Genomic DNA, 23,384 nt, shown 5'->3' on the forward strand with positions numbered 1-23,384 from the left:
GAAAATGTGGTGTAAGACAGTGGGCCACAAGTTGACCAGCTCCCCGGACACCAAGGGTGCCTTGCTAGCATCCTGCTGGCCACTGTTGGGACTGTTAAACAGAACTGGCTCACACTTCTTGGGTTTAGTCTTCAGACTTATTCTGTCCTTCCTAGCGAGCATTTAGTGAGCCCCTACTATGTACTAGAACCTGCTCTAAGCACTCCAAACACGTTAACTCATTTTGTCTTTCAGTAGCTCTAAGAGGTGGGTATAATATTGCCTCTCACTTTAAAGACAAGGGTTCAGAGAGGTTCTACAACTTCCCCAAAGTGACACAGCACAGGTGTGTCCAGGTACCTGGATTTGGAATCCAAACAATGTGTGTTCTTAGCGGCTAAGCCAGGCTGCCCTACGGAAGACATTGCATCTCCATTTCTATACAGGAAAACTTGCAAGGGACTTTTCTGGCTCATTAGTCAATTCAGGCAAGTGAACAGTCCCCCATTGTACTTAGCCTGAATTCCTCAAGTGCTCAGGACCTCAGTCCCTCCATCTAAAGCTGTGGTTCTCAGCTGGGGGTGATTTTGCTCCCTGGGGCACATTCTGCAACGTCTGAGGACATTGTTGGTTGTCACGAATTGGGGGAGGTACTGCTGGCATCTAGTGGTTAGAGGCCAGGGATGCTGCAAAGCCTCCATCACACGGGAGACACTCCCACAATAAAGAATTAACCCAGACCCAAATACCAACAGTGCTGAGGTTTTAAACACCTGGCTCGCAACCATGCAACATGCAAAAAGCAACCAGCAGGATGTTTCAGGTGATTCAGTCTGTTTATTTTGAACGTTTTTTCCCCTCTCCCCTCAAATCCTAGTCTTTCTTCTCTTGCCCTGGCATTTCGTCATAATGTCACGTGTCACTGTGCTCAATTCCGACACTGAGTAATAACCTCCTAACATGACCCTGATGTTAGCGGCAGCAGAATGAATTAGAGATAAGATGAGCATCAAGGAAAACAAAAAGGAGCCTTAAAATACAAAGTAGACCCTCAACGTTCGACCAAAATATCATGCACACGCGTGAAACGTGAATTTCTTTTTCTGGAGGCCCTAAGCCATCACGCTCGCATCCAGCTCTGATGGCCATGGACGCCATCTCTGCTAAACACACACGTGACTGCGCCAATTTCAGAAAATGATTTTAATAGAAAAGTACAAGGTATGAACAAAAATAAATAATCTTTATCTCAATTCTAGCCCAGCGAATTGTACACTGCTTATAAAACTGATCTAAGCGGCAATTTCCCTCATTTCTTTTTTGCTTTTGAAATACTGAGACAGCATTTGAATGAAATCTTCTAAATTCAAATCGATACATTTTTTGCTTTTAAAAAAATACCAACCTTTAATCATTCTACATCCATTTTTTAAAGTTGGCTAACAAGATGATGTTTCACTAAAATATCATCCAATCATCAGGTTTAAGTGTAAAGTTTGTGCAAACAGGTAAATTAGTTTTAATTCCTACATTGCCAAATGTTTCCTGTATTAAAAACTCATTTCATCGTCTTATTTTCAAAACAACGGCCTCTGGTTTTCCCCATTCCATAGAGAGCGGGGAGACTAAAAAATACTTTTTAAAAAAAATAAATATTTTAAAAGTATACTTTACAGTGATAATGCGGTATCTCCGACCTATGCCTTGGTGCATACTTGCATTACATATAGGCTTCAAGTTATAAGTACCTTTTTATCCATCTCTATTTATATTATGCTCCACTCAGTCTTTGGGGACTGTTTTTGCTAATGATCTCTTGGAGTCAGCCAGTACCAGTCTCTCATTTGGAGCCCTTATCCTGCTAGAGCGTCATATTTGATAATTCCAGTGGCTTGAATAACATTTTGCAAAAACAAATTGGAAACTGGTATTAGCAAAATTGTATGAGAAAAGGGTTTTGGGGAGGCTACTAAATCAGTCTCAGGAGGTCAGCGGCTTGAAGAACTGAACAGATAAACCGGACTAAAACTTAAAACAATCTTCCTATTCCTTGAGCCCATAATTACTATTTTGAACATGGCTCTGTTTGCCGCTGCATATATATAAATTTTTTGTTAATTTTCCTGTATTGGGAAGATCTTGAATGCACTCCAGGATGAGAAGGGAAAATATGCTGACGCTCCTAAATGAAGTATATGTTTTTGCAATAAAGAACACTGGTCAATATACAACTGAGGAAAAACTGAAACAGATGTGAGTCCTAGAACCACAAGCGTTTGAATTTGCCCAGAAATGCTATTTTAAACACTCTATATGTTGGTCTACTGTTTTTCTGTGGAATAATGCATTCTTGGCATCCTTAAAAGGTTTCAATATGTTACAAGGTTATCCGGAAAGAAAAAAGCAAAGGGCTAACGTATCAATCTGTGCGGCCAGATTTCGGTGTACATTTTCAGAAAGCACAAGAACTCATATTAATTGCACTTAACACAACGAACCTTTAGTTTCCAATGAGTTTCATTCTCTGCAGACTGAGGCTTGCTTTTCATAGAACTACTTTCAAAGGGGCATAGAGACAATCCGTCCATAGTAACTTCAAACAGATGCAGTGGTAAACACAAATACACTTTTGGACCAAAATACTGGTCATGGATAAAAGCGTGTGCCTTTTCAGTTCTTCTCCGAAATGTTACAACAGCAACACGCTCTAAAACAATTAAGTTACATGCATAATGCTAAAAGAATGTGAGCAATCCTATAACCAGCTTTAAGCCATCTGCTTGCTTGCTTGCTTTTTTTTTTTTTTTGAGGAACACATATAGGAAAGAGAATTCCCCTTTTGTTCCGTTACATATAGAAATCTTTTGAAGCTCCCGAAGTTTGGTTTTGGTAAAACTCTCTACTCTTCTATTATTCTGACGTGTAGCCATTCTAAACTATCCCTCATGGTTTCTCAAAAAAACCTTCACATGAAGTATCTGAAGGACAATTGAAACCACTTACCAATATACAAGTAATGTTTTATTTTATATTCTATCTTCCATTTGGCATAAGCCTTTCGATGTTTGTTTTTTAAAACCAGTGAAATTTACAAATCACGCAAGACAGAAATATATACATTAAAAGTACAGAATAAAGGCCATAGAAGATATACATAATATCTGAATGACAAGTAGAATATCTTACATTAAATAGTTTCTTTTAAAAACTAGGATTGTTAAACTCAACTCTCTTCATAAACATGAATCACTAAAAAGGAACAAAATCTGGTTTAGCAAAAAAAAATTACTTCATGGTTTTTGTATAATAAAAACCAAAAAAGTGACATTTTAAACTAATTAGTGCTTTTCAATTTCAAGATCTTTTGCTTGCAATTCACTGCAACTGAGGGGACGAGAATATCTTCGTGCAATAAATTAAAGAGCCACAGGTGGCGGAGGTGATTATGAAGGCCACTGAGCCTAGGAGGGTTGCAGGAGATGAGTATCTTTCCAAACTTTTAAAAACAGCCTAAGTCTGAGATAAGAACACATCTGATGGCACTTTTAGGAAAGAGGTGTCCTTTGCTTTAAAAAAAAAAAAAATTTTTTTTTTTTTTTTTTTTTTTTTTTTAACTAGCTATGTTATGTCATGAGCTCGATTTTCCTTACGGACTCAAACAGGTACTACCAGATCTAAGAAGCACCGGTTTCCACTCTGCAAAATGAACCAAGGAAATGGAAACGTAGACAATGCTTCTGAGTTTTGAATGTCTCTTGGTTTCCATGTCTATAACAAACGAGTAATGCCCTTTCTGGAAAGTATACAGAAATAGAGGTTGGAGAGAAGGGGATGGTGCAGGGACGACACAAGAAATCTTCAAACCAACATGCATTAGCAGTAAGACCTTCCAGATTCCTCAGAAACAAGGCTGCTTTGTGATGCTCCAGGTGTGATCGATCGCTTCAGGGCTGCAGCCCAAGCTCAGCTCGGAAACCTTCTGGAAAAATCCCAATTGGATTGCATTGAAGGATAACAATGCTCTAGAGGGAGAAATAACCCCAGAGTAAACTATAAGTCACTGGCTGCACTGAGATATAACTATATTTATATTTATATATAGATGTGTGTGTATATATATATATGTTATGTACAAAAGATTTTTGAGATATCAGGCACCATTAAACCACACCCCCCTTATAAATGCAACTGTTCAAGTACACTAGGAACAGTCTTAGGGTACACCTGCAGTATAATAGGAAAAGCTGGAGTGGATAGTCTACACACAGGATCACAAGCGTGAAACGCTGCAACACCTCTGGGAACTCCATTAGCCATGTAATGTCATTAAAACATGTAAAACTACTGCTCCTCAAAATAAAAGTTTTAGGGGGAAAAAATCCCTAAGTAGCAAACTGTTTCCCAAGTGGAGCTTGTAATGTTTCATTTCCTGTCCCACAATCAAAGGGGACCCAGTGGAGCTGCCTTTTGACCAGCATCACATCACAGCAGGGCCAGGAGGAATCAGAGAGGGCCTGGGGTCAAGCCCGAGGGCCAACTTCACTTTCTCCCCTTCACACAGGGTTTCTGCTCTGGTGCAGCCCTGACCTGCAGGCAGTTACCTTGTTGTTTGGGCTGAGGATCTGTGAATGGAATTCATTTATTATTTTCATCATTATCATTTATTAACCAAGCATCCCTAAGAAAATTACAGTATATTTTTCTTTTTATATTCAATCCAACCTCCCTGCCTCTCTCCAAACAAAATGGCTGGTACCCAGAATCATTCAGGGATCCTTTTCCAATCTGACAACCTAATTCCTGTAACAGCATCAAATCAGTATCTCGATACAGGCATTTTTAAGGTGTTTTTTTTTTAACTCCCAAGGCTTTCCTCCCTGTTCCCCAAGTTTCAGTAGCTACCAGTACAGGACCCTCTGCAGATGGAACATTTGAGAAAAATAAGACAAATGATACATCTTTGAGGGATGTGAGATTCTCCCTGTTAACTTTTTTAAATTACCATTTTGAAAATGTTTCAGGCTGGCAGCCCCTAGGGAAGGGGGTGGGTCTCATTTTGTGTTTGTTTCTCCAGACCGCTCCACCTTCCCCAGAGCATTTACAATTCATTTTGGTCACAGAAGCTGAATCGTGCAGAGAGCTGTACCACCCCCTTCCAGCTGGATGCTACCTGTCCTATATTTGACCCCATAGTTGAGAAAAAGAAAACATCTTTCCTTTCCCTTCTAGATGTGCACACAACTAAGGGTACATGTAAATCCCCCCCTAATCCTATACCATCAAAAGAAGTCTTGTCTTACCTTTCCAAAGATGCACAAAATAAATATTTGTCTTGGTTCCCACCCCCCATTATTGCCAAATAATAATTATAATATTAATAATAAACCACAGAGTTCTTAGATGGGAACAGAAAAAAAATGGTTCCGGTTGCAATGATGGGGGGGAATAAAACAATATTAAAAGAGAAAAACCAGAATCACTGTACTTTCTATAAATAAGTGGGTCCTGGGGGCGGGGCTGGGTGACGGGCGGGCGGCGGGCGCCCGCTATTTGCACACGAACTGGTCCACGATCTCCGTGCACTTCTTGCACTTGACGTAGCAGCACCAGTGGAACTTGCAGTGGCAGCGCTCCGTCTGCACGGTCTTGAACTGGTCATAGCCGCGGCCGCAGCACATGAGCTCGCAGCCGTCCATGCCCTCTGACGTCTTGTTGCACAGGCGGCCCTGCGTACCCAGCGAGCCCGTGCTCTCGTTGCGCACGCAGTAGTCGGGGCTGGGGTCGATGTAGACCAGGTCCTGCGTGGTGGGCGAGTTGAAGCGGCTGTTGACCTGCACCAGCTTGCCCCGGCTGTTGAGCCGCATGGCCGCCGCGCTGTCGTACTTCTCCTTCAGGGCATCGCCCACCTTGCGGAAGTCGGCCAGCTGCAGCCAGCACGTCTTGAGGCTACACGAGCCCGACACCCCGTGGCACTTGCAGGCCACATCAGCCAGGTTGTACACCGTCTGTGGGGAGATGGGACAGTCAGTGTACCCACTCGCGGAGGAGCACGCTGGTGGAAGGTATGTTCCCAAAGCTCCTCTCCCCCTTCCCCGTGGAGCCACGGTCCCCGGCTCTGCCAGGACCCAGCCTAGTTCCTCCTCATCCTGCGCTACCAGAAGGCTGGTGTTGCCTTCTTTAAGAAGTCTACAAAATAAATAGGCTCTTAGCTCCTCATTAGTACACATCACCGTGAGCAACAACCAGTTTTTAAATGGGAACGGGAAAAGACCACTCCAGTTGCTTCTTTTTTTCCAGGAAAACGTTATAGCAACTAATAGGTCTTGAACGCTCATCCCAGAGATTATTCACAATTCCTCGCCTTCATTACCTGGATTAATCCCCTCAGGCAGCCTATGAGGGTAGTGCTAATATGCCCATTTCACAGAGGAAAAGTGAGGCCCACAGAGTTCTTACCCAGCCACTGGAAGGTAGGGGTGCCAGGATTTGAACCCAGGCAGTTGGGCTCCAAGCTCATGCTTGGTGACTTGCCCATGGGCACCCAGCTGCTAAGCAGGAGGGCGGGGAGGGGGGCCAGCCCAGGTGGGATCAGGGTTCAAATCTTAGTCACTGTTATTACTGCTGTGTGCCAGGCACTGTCATCAGAGCCTTATACTATTTATCTCATTGAATCCTCCCAAATAACATTATAATGGGTTAGATGATGGCACATGGCACAGAGAGGGTAAGTGGCCTGCACAGGCCACACAGCTAGAATGTGGGGAAACCAGGCCTGGATCTCAGGCAGCCTCACTCCTGCGTCCTGCACAATCCCTAACCGTTCCCCACACTGCCTAAGATAAGAGCAGGCACACCAGACCTAGGCGGATATGGTTTTATCCTAACTCTGCCCCTGAATTCAGGCAACTGGCTTCACCTCTCAGAGCCTCCTCTTTCTATCTGGGAAGGGGAACTGTAATGGTATGAACCTTGCAATACTGTTAGAAGGACAGAGTGAGGGGATGCAACGAAAGTGTCTGGCATACAGGATGAAATCAGTGAATCTGCTCTTTCTCCAGGGTGATGAGCGCATGGCACCTGGGTGCTGGTCCTGGGCTCTCACTGGGTCACTGTGGCCTCCCAGTAGCAGCGCCCACTGGCCTTGGCCTCACAGCACTGTGCCCAGCAGTCTGGGAGGTGGTGGCTGCCTATTTATAGTTGCCACCGCCCACAGCCCCTGTGCCAGTCACCCTGCAGAATCGGAGTGGTGCTGGCAAGCTGCAGGGGGCCTGTCAGGAACCTGGAGGCTGGAGTGAGCTAGAAGGCTCCTTCCACCCAGAATAGCTCCCTTCATCCTAGAAGGATTCATAAGGGGCTTTTTTTAAAAAAGGGGGGGCAAAATGTACTCCCTTGGCATAAAGAGTTTCAGGCACTCAGCTAATATGTGGAAGGGTTTTGCAAATGTATTTAACCTCTGCTCCCCTTTGAGGAAAATAAAAAGCTAATGCCCTGAGGTGATTCTAATAGGATTTCCTGGCACAGTGTCCAAATTTCCTCCTCCCTACCACCACTGTCCTGGAGAAAAACTGTCTTCTACGTAACTTCATCTGCCAGGATCCAAGGACAGTTCACTGCTCAAGTTATAAAACCTACAAAAAGAATTCACTCACTATTTAAAAATGTAGATGTTAAATGACATTCTAATATTAAAGGTGCTTTTCCAACTCTCCAAAACCCCCTCTTTCCACTTGGAAATCCCTTGACCTTCTCTCCTTGCTTGCTAAGCCCCTGATCATTTCTCTTCCTGAGAGAAATCAAAGAAATCCCCTCCATGGATGAAAGTACCAAATATGGGCACAATGGGGCCCAGAAGAGTCAAGCACATCTCTGTCCTGGAGGCACGTCTGGTCTGAGGCCCTGTATGCTCAGAGTAATGGGATGTGCCCCCTGTGCGGACAGAGGCAAGCTGTATGGGCTCCCACAGAGAGTGGGGCTGACATGGCCATTATGTGGCCTTGGTCAGCTGCAGTGGGGAGAGACAGCAATGGGAGGCTTGAGAAAGGAGAGGCCACACTCCCTCTGGGGCAATAATGTGACCCCTCAGGGCACCACAGGCAAAAATCTGCCGAGTTTAATCCTTCCCCAATACCTCCACATGCTTAAGTGAGAAGCTAGGTTAGCTGGAATTATCTAGATAGTCTTTGACTTCTCTGTTCCCTACTTCATAATGTCTAACAATTATGATTTATCAAGCACTTACTAAAGGCAGACACTAAACTCAGCCCTTCTGACTGAACCATGTGAAACTCTTATTTTACTGGTCAGAGATAGTCAAGCGTTGGTAAAACTTCATATGGATCCACCTCCTATATGATCCCAGTTAGTCCTCACATAACCCCAAGTGATAGTTCATGCCATGGCCATCCAACAGATGTGGAAATGTGGAAACTGAGGCTCATACACGGAAAGGAACAGAACAGATCTTAATCTAGATTTCTTTAATTCCAAAACCGATAGCCCTTTACTCCTGAGCTGTGATGCATGAGTTTAATAAAAAATGTGCCTGGGCTTGTATCTCAATCCATCAATTTTCCCCCATGGCCATGAAGTGGTTCTCTAGGGCCTCAGTTTCCCAAGCTTTACAAATGAGGGTGTGTGGTTAGAAGGTTCTAAGGCTCCTCCTAGTCCTCTATATTTTACTCTGTGATTATCTTCCCTTTTCCTCGCCCCAAAATACAGAAGAGTGAAATCTCTGACCAGAAAGTTCCTGGCACCTACCTTGGGTTCTGTGAAAAAATAATGACCCTGGTTTTCAATGCTGCCAAACTTAGGCAAAGTTTCACCCCTTCATTTTAAAGCAGCCATAAAGTGCCATGTGTTTAACCGCAGGAAAAAAAGGGTCTTTTTAACTATTGTGGAGAAGCTTCCCACCAGGGGAAGGAAAGAGTGGACCCAGAAGGCTGGTGAGGGCTTGCAAAGCTGGTCTCTCTGGGCACTTCTGAGTGGCTCTCTCTTCTACCCAGATCCACCCTCGATTGGCCTGATGGGCAGCCCTATAAAATTCCACACTCCTAAAAATGCTGTAGTTTTCCTAGAAAAGCTCTTTAAACAAAACAAAACAAAACCCTCAATCTGTCAGGCCTGCTATCTAATGCCATGAGGGGAAGCAAGGAGAAAGCAAGTGAGGGAAAAGCTTAAGTCCAGGAAGCTGAGCTGAGGACTTTCTCAACTGGGCACCTACCGGCATAAAGAACTCCCTCTCCCAAATTTAAGCCCAACCACAAACATGTTTTGGGGAGGAGGGCGAACTTTATTCACATTTTTATTTCTGAGCCGGGCTGGCCAATTGCACTGGGGACTCATTAAAAAGGCAGAGAAAGCTCTTTCTCGGGCAACTGCAGGAGCACCTTTGCTGGAGGAGACCAGGGCAGGATGATTCACCTCCAGGAGGCCTTTCTGGGGCGTGCACCCCTCTCCAGAGAGGCCTAGGTGTAGGTGGGGCAGGAGGAAGGGAAGGAGACAGGGGAGCAGAGAGGGAGGGAAAGCGACCTGAGACAGAGCCAGAATCAGAAAGGGTGGGGGCCCGATGCCGAGGTTGGGGGGTAGGTACACCTGGAGGGCGGCGCTGGGGGGCGCCGAGGGCCGGAGACGGCCGCCGAGCCTGGGGACCCGAGCGGGCCGGGGCGGGCAGGGCGGGACTCACCCTGCGGCCGGCCTCGTTGTTGTGCAAGTTCATGAGGATGCGCGCGCTCTCGTACGAGCCCTTGGCGTGGATGCGCTCCCGCTCGCGCGCGTCCACGAACTCCTTGGCGAAACGGTAGCCGTAGTCGATGTTGTCCCCGCAGCCGCCCCACAGCCAGTCCCGCGGCAGGTCCTTGGGGCGCGCGGCGCGGCTGCAGCCGCAGGTGGACAGCTCGCCCTCGCGGCACGCGCGGCTCATGGCGTTCACCACCCCCGCGGCGCTCACCGCGTACGTGAAGGCCGTCTCGCGGCTGCCTGTGGGCGGGACGCGGGGGGTCACCGGGCGCCTGCCGGCTCTGAGGACCCCCCCCGGAGCCCCACCCCTTCCCTCCCACCCAGCGGCCCCGGGGCACCCACTGGGGTAGAGGGGGCCGGGGGCACCCCCAGGGAAGGCCAGGAGAGCCGCCCCAACACGCGGCAGCAGCAAGTGACAGACCCCCGAGGTCTTTGCTGGGACACTGAAGAGCCAGCTGGGGCAGCGCTGGGTTGGTTTTTCCCTCCAGCCCCTGAAAATCCTGGAAACTTACTTCCCCAAATCACATGAAAGAAGTCATTGAGGGAGAACAGAATGTGGGGAGACTTCCTTACACTTATTTTAAGGTTTGGTGTCATTTTCATTTTGAGTTACCTCCGGCGGAAGCACAGAATTTGCTAGGCTTAGAGCCTCTGAAAGTCTTAGGCCCTGGGACCCAAAGGCCGTCCTCCTGGGGCCTGGCTTCCCCTGCTCCATCACGAAGCAGCATGGTGCCCGTCTCAGGACAAGGCTCTTGACATCCCCAAAGGACGTTTCTAAACCTGTTGTTCCTAGAGTATTACAGTGAAACTTGCCTCTTCTTAAATCCCAAGTCAATTGGCCTGGTACTTCGCCTTCAGGAAGATGGAGGTCTACTTTTAAAACAGCCTGCCTGCTGCCTTTTATGCTACTTCTGCAAACCCCCCTCCCCCCATAGCCTTTGCCTCAAAGTGTGACAATAAATTGCAAGAAGGAAGAAACCACAATCTGAGGGGAAAAGTCTTCCCTTTCTCAAAACCTATAAAGGCTACTTCCCTGTACCACTGACAGAGAAGTCCCATTTGTCAGGAGGCAAATGGAGGCAATCACAGACTACCTCAATTCCCACTTGTACATGGAGATGTTTCCATGTGTAACAAGAAGCCACTTAATAAAAATGTAGTGGTACCAGAGAGAGAGGGTTAACACCCGGCCCACTGAAGCTGGGCCTGAGGGGTATACTGGGGCGGGGGGCGGGGGGGCTCACTTTCTTCAACTATAAAATAAGGGCATTGAACTAGATGCCTAGGAGAAAAAAAGGCCGATTTTGGTGCTGAAATCCCTGTACCAGCATAAGTTTCTCCCACACTTTAAGAACTTGCTAACCATCTTTTTTTTTGGGGGGGGGGTGGTACAGCAGAAGAACAGATGACAACAGGGGATTCAGCCCCAACTAGAAGGGTCCGTCTGAGGAGGATGGCTAGGCCAATTCCAGGATCCAGCAGGCTGCCCTTTCTGGGACTTGAGCTCCACACTTCAATCCACAAATATCTGTGATTCCTCCTTCCAGGAATGGCCAAGGTTCCTGGTTACCACAGACCTTCTCTCACACAATGTAAAAAATGAATAATTTAAGGGGTGTGCTGGTGGTTGGCAGGAGGATCCAGAAAGTTCCTAAGGAGTGTTACATCTATCTAGCTCAAATGAGAGAGGCAGGACACATCAGGGAGTGGAGAGAAATGAGGTGAGCAGATAGTTTCTAGGGAGTTATTTGAGGATTAACACTGATAGTATAGAAGTGGTGGCCCTGGATGGGAGACTTGTAGAGTAAGGCAGGAGCTAGAGGAAGATAGATCAACAGTCCTGTGGGGACAGATAAACATAAGGCACTGTCCTGGGCGTAGACAGTGCATAAAAGGACTTTTATACAAAACACAATAATACTGCTTTTTTCATGGGTCTACCTTGAGCATTTCCTTTTTTCGCCCTGACACCCAAACCTGGTCGAAATCTCTTAAGCTTATTGGTCACTGAAGGGAAAAACGTCAGTTTGAAAAGTGCTCTTTGGCTGATAGCCTGTGGACACAGCCATCCCGGATGGAACACTGCTGGTTTAGTTCGGTTTCCCTCCCTGTGAAATCTACATCTCTTCGGACCTTCGCACCCCTTAAAAATGGAGCCTTTCTTATATATCTTTTCACAGTGTGGAGACAAAGAAGAGACAGAGACAAAAGCTGGAGGAAAGGGTAGCGTGATGAAAAATGAGAAAGTTTCCAAAATGAAGAGTGGGCCCTTCACTGGCCAATTGTGTACATACAGTGCCTCCCAGGCAACTGGCACCCTAGAAAAATGAGTCAAAGAGGGATGGAAGTGGCAGCCTGAGTTTCTCAGACACTGGCCCCATCACAGGGTCAGATTCTCACGGACACGAATTGCTCTCCATGTCCCTGGTTGTACTAAATGCTCTGGAGTGGGTGCATGCATGCGCGCACACACACACACACTGCAGCATCAAAGGTGTCTTAAACTTTCCCTTAGCTCCTTCTCTTCAAACAGACTCATAAATAGAAAAGTGAAAGCCAAGTAAATTTCCAACTGTTAGGGTTGGGTCCATGTTCCCCTTCCACAAAAATCTATTCTGGTTTCTCTTCCCTCCATCTCTTTTTTAAATAAATAGAAGAGAAGGCCCCAGCAGTGTTCCACCGAAAGCCCAGCAGCAGCTTCCTGCTATAAGATCCCGGGAACCTGGGGGGCTTTGGGCAAAGGAGGATGGGGTGTGCTCTCAGATGCCCAGGACATCAGCTAGCTTGATGGGAGGATCTAGCAGGGCGCCCTCGGAGGCTGCCAGGAGGTTCTACTCCCACCCACTTGCCACCAACCCAGATGGGAGTACCACACAACTGAGGACCAGACAGTGTATTTGCAAGGGACAATTAACTATAAGCCTTTGTACCAAAGGTTCTGCTTGTTCCCTGAGGAAGCAGACTCTTTGAATCTTGGACCACATTTTAAATAAATCTCCAGCAGAACTCAAATCCACTTAGCAAATGATAGCTTATTCTGAACATTTTGGCCCAACACAGGCTACATCGGAAGATGAGAAGAGGATCTTAAATCAAAGCCCTGTTCCAGTGACGACACAGAAAAACCATTCCAATTGCTGTTTTGCTTCCTGGTTACTATCAAAAATGTATGGCTTTTGCAAACTCACACACATGTGAAAAAGTGCTCCCAGAGTTTGAGAGGAAGGCAGTTTAGGGGGAATATATATAAGGCAAAGCTGACAACTTACCATTCTGATACAGCTAAAACAAACCAACACACAAACCAGTTGTGAGCTTACTCACAATATGACAATGCAGAAGAGAATCTCCACCACCCCAGTTAACTACAGAGGGCAGTCCACGTTCAGGGCAAACTCCTGTGTCCCTGCCGCTCAACTCCTAGATTCAGATTCCAGTATATACATTAGCACATTTTAATCATTAACAGGAAGGACAAAGCCCTATGAAACTGCAGGCTGAGAGCTGCAGACCACTTTGCCATTCATTTAGAGGAATGGCTTCCAGTCCCGTATTATTTTAGTATATGAAGTCGCTGGCCTCAAACATCCACTGACAACTCTTTTTTGTTCTCAATGAATGCACTTTTCAGGGTTTTTAAAAAAGCATTTTATCCATCCGTGACGGATATTAAGCCAACTTTTTTATCTTCAGTCAGTCTAAACAGTTAATTGCTCTGATAAATGGCTTCTTATTTTAGGAATCACCGCGGTCGTATTAATTATAAGGGCTTGTTTGCATAATACTAAATGGACCTAAAATATTCACACTAGAAAACACATACAGGATCACATCTGTCAGATAGTATCCTATGCTAGTAAACCAAACCAGAGGCAAACTGAGTTTCCAAATTCTTTGCCTTTAGCCCCATTTTAATGCCGCCTCCTCCCTCCATGCAATACCAAGTTCAACGATACGTTTAACATAAAGACTCAGACTGTGAGCAATACATTTAAGACTTTTTTTAAGTTTCTAGCATGTGCTTTTATATCAGTTGCCAAAATCGCAACGTAAATTGGATCACTTCTAATTAAAATTCTTTCTGGGACTAAAAATAAAGCTTCTAACATATATATCTCTATAGCCTCAGGAAATATCTATATTAGGAAAATTAAAACCTTATTCACTTCCAACATAGCCAGCATTCGAAAGATGACAGTATTTAGTTTGATGCGTGGGCCATTTGAATTGTGGCTTAAGAGACTTCTAACCGTGAAAAGAGTTTTGAAGTTTAAAAGGATATAAATGACTCATCTTTCCTCACCTCCTTTTGAGAAACCAACATAAGCGTTCTGCTTCTCTTCCAAACAGAAGGCGTTTTAGAAAAAAAAAATGCAGGGTTCAGAAAAATGAAGGTGTCTCTGATGCTTCCCTTCTGATTTGGCTAAAGGAGTGAGCGCCCCCAAACTTATTATCATCAAGGTGTGGGAACCAGCATTAAGGCCCGCAGTAGTGACCAACACTCCCCCGCCCTCATCCTGCTGGAAAATTCCCTCCTTAGCAAGCTCCCAAGTGCGCAGGGAAGCCCTTCTGCAGGAGAAGGCTTGATCTCTATTTAAACGTCTGTTACGCAGTGTCCTACCTATCTGCATGACCCGGCCAAACACAGAGGTGTTATCCACGGTGCTGCAGTTCCACCGCCGATGCCGGAATTGATACTGGCACTCCTTGATGCCCGTCTTCGCGCCTTCTCCTATGTACTGCATGTGGTCTTGGTACAAGTGGCACAGTTTCTTCTGTCCTTGAGAAAGTCCTGCCAGCTGGCTGCAGAGAGGCTGCGCTCCTATGATATATACTTCTGACATCTGAACGGGGTTATTCATACCTAGCGACCTAGAAGGGGTGGGGGGGGGAGATATGCATTCAAGATTTACGTGAACTCTCGACGTAGGCCCCCTGAACGCATGTCAGCGAGACAGAGTTTTCAGCACACAGATGCTTTTTCTCTCCGGCTTGTCCTCATGACAAAGTAGAAGGGCTTCATAAAACTCCTCTGTTCAAACTGCGCTCAGAAAACGGAGGTATTGTGTTGTCCCCACCCCGCCATCTGGCTCCTCAGTCAGGTTTTCACTCCGTTCTTTGCCCTCCTTGCCATCTACCTGAACCCATGTTTCCGAAATGCGCACTCAGAAAAGGGGGAGATGGCTTGGGGGACGGGCCTCTGACATTAGAGAAAGTGACTCACTTTGCCTCACAAATTGGACGGATCTGCCTTGAAAGCGTATGTATGCCCAAAGTAGACACAATGAGACGCGGGGTGGAGGAGATAGCAGCTCCTTCTGACTGACGGAAGAACAGGGACCCAAGTAGAGAGACTGAAGAAAATTCACCATGTTCTGGACATTTTAAAAGGGCCCCTTATGTGATTGTGAAAGACCCAAGACAGGGTATCCAGTGAATACAAGTCATGTTTGACAGTCAGAAAAAACGCTGTTCATTTACAGGGAAAAAAATATCCAGAACGCCGTCAAAAATAATCCTCTGGATATACTGCAGTCTATCTACAAGGCCCCTAACCAGAGAGAAAGGCTCATTTAGGGACGTTTGACTACTTCATGTTCACCTCCTTTTGATCAAATTTCAAGCCCCAATACTTCCCCAATTGGAGTGTAGCTGTCTTCCTAGAACACTCTGCCTACCTCAGACCCTGAAGGTTAATAACCTCAAGTGACAAAAAATAAAAGCTGGAACTCACTTTTACTACCTAGAGGTGGCAAAAGTAAATTTTATAGATAGGCTTACAATTATTAGAGAAGTGAATTTCGGTCCCCTTTTATTACATGATGTACTACAAGCAGACATCTGAACAAGGGCCTCATAGAAAAAGGTGTAGATTTATAGGGTCCCATTCCCTCCGGAGCTAAAGATTAAGCTTGACGACATTAACAAGTTAAAAGAAAATTCTGATTTCCAGATATATAAACAAAATACATTATACACGTATATACCAGATAAAGGCACTCAAACTCACAATTCAGCTTTAAATACTGTAGCATCATACCCACGAATCTTCAAAAAAAATAAAATAAAACAAAGAATATGTACTTAGAAGGAACTTACCACCAAGAATTGGCTTCTATTACAACCTGGGCGAAGGAGAAAAATATGGCCAAAGCCATTAGGAAGAACTTGGAAGACATTGCACTTCCAGCCGTCCCCAAAGCAACTCCTGGGCTTAATATTCCAATCGACTTCTGGAGAGGGAAGAAAGGAGCAGATGTTTATTGCCTCTCAGATAATTTTCAAGCATACAAGTTTAAACAACGGAAGCATCCGGGGTCTCTTAAGTTTACTGTTGATTGACTGCGCTTCTCCTCCGTGAGTTTTTTGATGGCAAGATATAGGCAGTTTCTTTTTCCAAATTAATCCACCCACGCAACCTCACCAGGAAATCTGATTTCGCTGGGATCCTGCGCGCGGGGCACGCCAGCGATTACAAACATGTCTCAATGCTGTTGAGTCAAAGCCCCGGTGCCAAGCGCTGCCTCTTTCCTGCTTGTTCGCTTCCCGCACCCCCTCGCTCCCCTCTAGTCCGCGCTGTGCTGGGTCCCTCCTCGGGAATTCACTCGGGAACCCGCAGCCACCCTCGTCCGCTCCCAGACCTGGGCCGAGCAACAAGTGGAGCCGGAATTAATTCCATGGGCGAGAGGAGCGCGAAGGCGAGTGGAGCACGCCGCCGGCGGCTGCGGAGGAGGCGGGGTGGCCGGCGCGGGGGTGGGGGGTGGGGGTGGGGGCAGGACGCGGGAGGGAAGGGCAGGGGGTGGGGGGCGAGGCCCCGGGGAGCGGCGTCCGCGAGAGTGCCCAGCTGGGAAATGCAGCTCGGAATTAACAGCGTATGTTTCCTAATCAGTTTACAGGCCGCTTTGGGGGAAGCCACTTCCAGAGGGGGAAGGGCAGCCTGGGTTTCTTTAGGACACTGTTCAACCAGATTGTAGTGGGGAGGAGATGGGGGGCACTGGGGATAACGGGGAGAGAGCTCTGCTCTCTCAACCAAGGAAACCGGAAAAACAGTGCTCCTTCCCCTGCCTGCAGCCTCCTTCTACAACTCAAGTGTACCCCCGAGAAGGGGACAAGGCATAGTACCCCTGAGGGAAGAAGGGGGTCCGGGTCCCTCTGTCCTGGGAGAGGATCCCTTCCCTGCCCTCCCACAAATTCTGATTTTTCATTTCACTCTCCTTCCCGCTCCCCTTCTGTCCCCACTCCTGACAGCTGCCACGGAGAAAGAGGAAAGGACGCCAAGGGGGACTCCAGTTTCCTTTGGTCTTGGTCTGGGGTTGTCGGCCACTTCGCCATCGCGGCCCTGTGAGCCTGGCCTTAGAACACCTCCACCCCACCCTCCAGCCCGATTCAGACTCGGTTCGGTAAGTCCCGAACGGTGAGCGTGCAGGGTGAGGCCACAGCCGGCGCGAGTGAGCCCTCGGCGGGGCCAGAGATGCGCTGGCTCCCGCGCCGCGGCGGAGCCCCTGGATTCCAGGGAGCAGAGGGCTCCGGCGGCGAAGGTTCCCGTCGTGAAGAATTTCGCGGGCAGGGGGCGGCCTTGGAAGCTTTCGCGGCCGTTCCTCCCCACTGGTGACTTCTCCACCTGTAGGCGGCGGGGGCGCGAGACAGTGGCGCGTGCGGGTGGGAGGAGCGGCTTTCCAAAATCCCCTTTTACGTTTCTGATAAGTGTAACCAGGCTGCGCTGCACCACCCGCAGCCCCCGAAGGAGCCCCTTCCTCGGGAAAGCAAAGGTGAGCCTCCTCAAGGCGGCCGAAGGGCCTGGAACGTGAGCCGTCAAAGGGACAGAGAGGATCTAGGCAGCCATGGAAAAGCGAAGGGGGCCCAGGAGCGTGCCAAGGTTTTTCTATGCCCGCCGTCCCTTTGACCAGGACAGCTCGCGGCTTCTCCAGGAGGAAATGCTTATGTGGTCCCCGGTGCCCACTAACGGGGGCTCTGAGCCCTTGACCCACTCATTCTCCAAACGCCGCAAAGCTAGGGGCGCATCCCGGAGAATAGAAACCTGGGGTTTCCCCAGCCTAGGAGAGAGAAGGCTCGGTCTCCCTCCCCACCCCCGCCCGAAGTGTCAAGTTTCCTCCAGGGGAGGGGGTGGGCTGCGAGGTCTAACTTCGCGCGCGGCCCAGGCTGCAAAATCGCCTCTCCCCCTCCGCGGCCAAGGCCGCGCGCGCACACACACTCACAACACACCCATGCACATTCACACACTCAAACGCGTTCATAGACACACACGCACCGACGTGCTTCCGAGACGCCTGCGGAGATGGCTGCTGGCCGCGCGCACTTTCCGAGCTTCCCGACGGGCGGGGCGCGCGGGGCGGGGCACAGGCAGCAGAGAAATTGATAACAGATTCGGCGGATTACAGCGGATCTCTTTGTTAGAGGCGAAGCCACACAAACCGAACCGACTTTGGGCCCGATGACCCCGGGGAGAGTCCGCCCGTTCCTAACTGGGAGTGGGTCACTGGGTCTCCGAGACTCGGGTCTCCCCAGCTCCAGACTGGGGGCAGGCCAGAGGTGTCCCAAAGGGGATCCGGCAGGAGAGCCCTGCGAGTCGCGTCTCCACTTAACCCCGCGTGCTTGCCCGGAAACAGCTTGGCCCTCTTCCCGCTCCAACCCCCGTGCAACCCCCAAAAAGGCCCCACAAGTTTGAAGGACTGAAAGAACCCACAGCGAACTCACTAATAAATACATCGACTCTGTAGGGTAAACACCCCTGCCTGTTTACCAAGAGATCTGATCCGAAAAGACAGTACGAAATGAGACCTCTCCGGAGACTGTCACGCCGGGGGTAAAACAAAAGTTCTAGGCGGAGGCTGAGTTTACTAGAGAACCGGCTAAATGCTTTGGAACACTTTCAGGGCCATGAGAAGCCCACTTATGTAAGGATCCTCAGAATCTGTTCCTAGCATGCGATGGGGTGGAGGATTGAGGGCACTTGAGAGGTTCTAGCGCAGGGGAGGGCTGAGGTGGGGGTAGGGCATTCGTGAGCCCCAGTTTCCAAAGCCAGAGCAGCTCAACGTAGTGATGCTTATTCTGTCTTTCCAAAGCCTCCGCATTGGATTGAAGGTGTTCCTAAACCTTTATTATCCACTGGGGTGCAGGCTGGGGGTGATGAGGGATGGGAGAGAGGAAATCATCACTCTGGTTAGAGGCGGTTGCCCAGCCACAGAGAGCGTCCGAGAGGGCGCCCAGCACCCAAGTCCTCAGCCCCGCGGCCCCTAAAGAGAAATTCCGCAAAGGCAGGAAGAAGATTCTCGAACCTCACCCACGGGCGCTACTTCATTCGGTCTGGGCATCCCCTTCCACTAGGTTTTTTAAGTCCAGGGTCCCCCAAGTCTGGGAGAATGGAAATGAAGGGGGAGACCAGCTAGGAGTCAGAAATGAGTTTGACCTGGGCTCGCGGTGGCTAAAAAGATAGGAAACTTCAAGAATCCTTGCTCTTGGTAGGAAATAAACTTTGTTTTCCCCACTGTGATCTCTCCCTAAAGGAGAGAAACGGAAAACGGGCGGGAGATAAAAGGCTGCACCACAAAGTTGGGACGTCCTGCCCCAGGAAGTGCCAAGAGAGAAGCGGGAGCGGACGGGGATGAGCCTGGTGAGGCCCACAGGAGGTCCGCTTTGGGGGAACGTACAAGGATGTAGGGCTCCCCTAAGCCTCTAGCCTGGGCCCGGGGGGACCGAGGCCACCCCTCACCGTCTTGTTGTGTCCACAGCGCTGCATTTGTGTTGTGTGTGTTGGGGGGGGGCGGTGTGGGGAAGCCCGAGAGAGAAGGTGGAGGGAGCTCCTTGCGACCAAATCAGTGCAAGGACTGCCCCGGATCAGGACTGAACAGCAAGTACGAGAACAAGGAGTCTCCAAAGGAAGAGCGGTGGCCAAGACCGGTTCTGTTCTCTGTCTCCCCACTTCCATCCCAGGACAAGTCTCTTCAGACTTCAAGACTTTCTCTCTCTCTCTCTCTCTCTCACTTCACTCACACCTCACACCGGTTAACCTCCAAGCACAGGCTCTCAACTTTATCAGAGGAAGAGCAGAGTGAAGGAGAAATAAAATTAAAGATCAGTTCAACCCCCACACTGCAGAGGCAGTTTCAACTCCACTTTTTAATAGACGAAGAAATTGAAGCCGAGAAGGAGAAAGCAACACTTGGCTCCCGCGGACAGCCCCGGTGAGAGCGCCAAGGCCCTACCCTAGGCCTCCTAGGGCGACGCTCCTGTTCGTACGCCCTGGGGAGGAGGTAAACCCTTCCTCCTTTCCCCCGAAGCCCCGTTTGCTGGATCGGACCCCTGGCTCCTTCCGTACTGCGGCGACCACGCAGAGCAGCTTGTCCTCTGGGGGCCTCTGAGGGGCCCTCGCGAGAGAGGAGGACCTGGTGGTCGGGAAGGCCGACCCGAGCCAGAGGTGGGAGGGAGAGAAGAGCAGCTGACTGCCCACCGCAAGGAAGAGACTCCCAGGCGTCCTACCTCAAGGCGGCCAACAGGGGGCAGCCGGCACCGCACTGCGAGGATGAAAAGGCAGCGGGAAGAGCTGAGCTCCGTGCGCACGGTGCTAACCCCTTATGCACCGGGGCGCTCTGGTGAGGAAACGGAAAGGCCAGGGACTCTCGGGCCAGTCCTCCTGGGGAAGGTCCTCCTTTGTGGGGCCCGGCGGGATTAAGGCTAGCTAGTAAGCCCAAGACTTGAGAACAACTGGTCCTTTACTCCCCTCGCCCCCCACACGCAGGGCACAGATCTACACACTCGGACACAACTTCCACGGCGTCTCCACAGCTTGCGCGCTTTCGACATTGCCCCCTCGAAACTTCCCTGGCAGAGACTGTCTGGAAACGAAATCTCCCTATCAGGCTGGAGCAGCAGTGAATCTTGGCGGGAGGGCAGGGGCTGGGGAGATGCGATCCCACCCCTGGCTCCAAGTGACTTCCAAACAGCGGGGTTGTCCATTGAAAAACGGGAGAGGAGAAGGGACCCCGATGCCAAACTGGACTTGGAAAGTAAAACAAGGCCCCGAGGTCTCCAGATTTGGGGTTCTTTTTAAAACTTTTTTTGGGGGAGGAGGACGAGCGGGAATTTGTTTGCTTTAGGAAACATCTTAATTCTAACTCCAACCTTATTTTCTAGAAAAGCAAAATGGGAGAGGATCAAGAAAAGTGGAAATAAGGAGCGAAGCTTGGAGGACAGACAGAGGAGAAGTTGTTTGGAAAATAACAAGTTATATTGCAGGAAGAAATGTTAACTTTTCGCAAAAGTGAACTCCCGGTGACCCTCGCAGTGTGTGACTCGGCTTTAACATACAACTGACAATTAAAACAAACAAGAGTTCACAAACTGCCCCCCTCCCGCTCTCCCAAAGCGGAGGCCCAAATGTTTCCAAAGGACAGGGCAGATTCCGCGCAGGGGGCCGGGGCGCGCTCTCCCAGCGGACGGGATTAGAGCCACTACTGCCAACACTCCCCGCCCCCATCACCGCGGCAAAGTGCCGGGGCTCACCCAGTGGCGGCTAATAATGCTAATAACGCAACCCGGCTCCCGCGCCGGGGTGCGCGCTGGCCCCCCACAAGGCACTCTTAAAGGCACACGGGCCTGCAGCGCTGGGATTCCCTGGCCGGGACGAGCCTGCAGCAACCTGGCCTCCCGCGGCAGAGGGCGAGGGAAGAGGGGGCGGTGCACTGCTCTGGGGTGTCGGCTCCTAGTCCTGCTGCCGGGTCTCCCAACCAAGGAGTCCTCCTCCCCTTTCTGAGCCCCGGCCACACACCCTCTTGGTGCCGGCGCAGTGGGCGCTTCGTAAATATTTGTTGAATTGAATCATTATCCTGTTGCTGAAATATACATAGTAAATTACACTGGTGTTTCTCAGGGCAAAAAGAAAGTTTTCGGTGAACCGCTCTCAGTTCTTCTGCCCTGGGTCATCCTCACTTTTTCTCCAAAGTCTAAAAGGTTTGCAGAACTTTTTGTGAGACGGGAAGTCTCCCGGGAGACAGAGGCAGTGCGCGAAGGGGGGCGGGTGGGCGAAGGGGTAGGGGTCCCTGCCAGCTACGCAGGAGTTCCAGCTTCTGGAGGCAGTAGAAGAAATGGAGGGATAGGAAGAGGTGTGTGTGTCGGGGGGGGGGGGCATTTAGCTTCCAAAAGAAAAAAAGTAAAGAAAAAAAAAAAGTGGCGAGTGTCGGCAGCGCACAGAACACCTACCTTCATGGCGAGGGGGAGGGGACGCGGCCGCCGGGAGGAAGTCGCCACCAGAGCGAGGGCAGCCGAGGAATCCGAGCGGAGCGGCCGGGTTAAGCCTGGGGGGACGATCCGGCGCAGAGCTTCGGGCTCCTTCTGGGCGCGTCCGGAAGGCGCAGGAAATCGGTGGCGAAGCGGTCACTGGCGCCCGAGTCCGAGGGCCCGAGCCGGAGCAGCACCAGGATGCGCCCGGGAACCGAGGGGGCGCCGAAGCCCGCCAGCCGGCAGCAACAGCAAAGCCGGGCCGGCGCGCAACAAGGGAGCCGCGGGTCCGGCGAGGGCGTGCAGGCGACTGTTCCGCGGCGAGGCGCTCCCTCTCCAACGTCCATCAGCGACGGCGGTAATTAGGGCTTTCCAACCCCAAATGTGGGCGTGATTGTGCAAAAGACTTTACAACAAATAATAAAAAAAAAAAATTCTTCACAAGAGGGTGAAAAAAAATGCCCCACTACTCAACTCTGGCCCGGGGCGGGGGCGGGGGCGATCCGCGCGCCCAGGTGCCCCCAGTTCATTCACACCACGGATTCTGCAAACTCCCGGCGGCTCACGCCTCCTGATCTCCAGCTCCCTCCTCTCCAAGTCTGTGGCCGAAACGTCTGCTTCCAGGCGCTGATCCTGCGGCCGCGAGTGAGTGTGTGGACGTCTGTGTACACACACACACAGACACACAGACACACACCCCCCCACCCCCCCCCCCCCCCCCCCCCCACACACACACTGAAGCTTTGGGGCCACAGAACAATCAGGCGCGCATGGCTTTTTCTCCGGGAGATGCCGCTGAAAATGCACAAGTCGCCATCCGGACTACAAGAGTCAGCACCAACTTTTGTCCTTTCATTTTAGGGTTTGGCAAAAAGGGGGCGCAAATTGGGTAAAAGTTGTCCCTCGAACGCTCTGTGCAGCAGTTTCGGGGGCGATGGGCGATTGCCCCAGGGGAGACACTGGTTCCCCCCCTCCCCACTCCCTTCTTTCTCTCTTCGGGTTAATCCCCGTCTTTTCCCCGCCTTCCCTAGGCAAAGGGCGAAGAGGGGCGAGGGCACCGCGGGCGTGGGGCTGGGGAGGGGCGAGGGCCAGGGACTCCGCGGCGGCTGTTCAGCTCCGGCGGTCCATGGCCGGCGCGGCTGCCCACCTCCTCGTTTGGCGCCGGGGCCCGAGGGGCGGGCGAGCAAGCAGGCGAGCGGCGGGCGGCGGGCGGCGGGCGGTCGGGGGCACGGCGCGGCGGCGGCGGAGGCGGCGGGAGGAGCTCGCTCGGCGGCGGCCGCACCGAACCGGACTCTGGGCGGCGGAGGCGGCGCCTTGGAGCTTGCAGCAGCCTTCCACGCGATCCTGTGCCCCGCAGACAGACTGACCCACCGCAGGGACCGCGACCCCCCCCCCACCCCCTGGCCCTCCTAGCCAACTGCCTCACTCTCGCTCCC

At 50.2% G+C, this 23,384-nt stretch overlaps 1 protein-coding gene and 1 long non-coding RNA gene across 3 annotated transcripts; one reads left to right on the top strand and one right to left on the bottom strand.

The window, feature by feature from the left end:
- Window positions 1-1,164: 1,164 nt before the first annotated feature.
- Window positions 1,165-22,630, bottom strand: WNT5A (Wnt family member 5A). 2 transcript variants are annotated; one of them, XM_073901378.1, is made up of 5 exons: window positions 21,931-22,630; window positions 15,814-15,947; window positions 14,336-14,586; window positions 9,662-9,954; window positions 1,165-5,984 (listed from the first exon to the last, which is right to left on the bottom strand). In XM_073901378.1, exons 1-5 carry the CDS (start codon window positions 21,934-21,936, stop codon window positions 5,526-5,528), a joined length of 1,143 nt encoding a protein of 380 aa, XP_073757479.1. In that variant the 5' UTR covers window positions 21,937-22,630; the 3' UTR covers window positions 1,165-5,525. The 2 variants fall into 2 exon arrangements, with proteins under 2 accessions (XP_073757479.1, XP_025741370.1); XM_025885585.2 differs by lacking the exon at window positions 21,931-22,630 and adding an exon at window positions 16,356-16,491.
- LOC141374244 (uncharacterized) lies at window positions 16,526-21,714 on the top strand. The gene is made up of 3 exons (XR_012380989.1): window positions 16,526-17,114; window positions 19,239-19,345; window positions 20,866-21,714. It is a non-coding gene; the product is annotated as an uncharacterized lncRNA (long non-coding RNA).
- Window positions 22,631-23,384: the final 754 nt, after the last annotated feature.

Source organism: Callorhinus ursinus, unplaced genomic scaffold (assembly GCF_003265705.2).
Source record: "Callorhinus ursinus isolate GAN/ISIS: 27379988/994484 unplaced genomic scaffold, GSC_fseal_2.0 scaffold15, whole genome shotgun sequence".
Taxonomy (NCBI): domain Eukaryota; kingdom Metazoa; phylum Chordata; class Mammalia; order Carnivora; family Otariidae; genus Callorhinus; species Callorhinus ursinus.

What these genes read in the sequence shown, in the direction of transcription:
- WNT5A (XM_073901378.1), bottom strand. An exon ending in ATAGAAGCCAATTCTTGGTG is followed by an intron (nt 14,587 to 15,813) that starts GTAAGTTCCTTC and finishes CACCCCTTCTAG; the next exon opens with GTCGCTAGGTATGAATAACC. An exon ending in ACAACGAGGCCGGCCGCAGG is followed by an intron (nt 5,985 to 9,661) that starts GTGAGTCCCGCC and finishes ATCTCCCCACAG; the next exon opens with ACGGTGTACAACCTGGCTGA.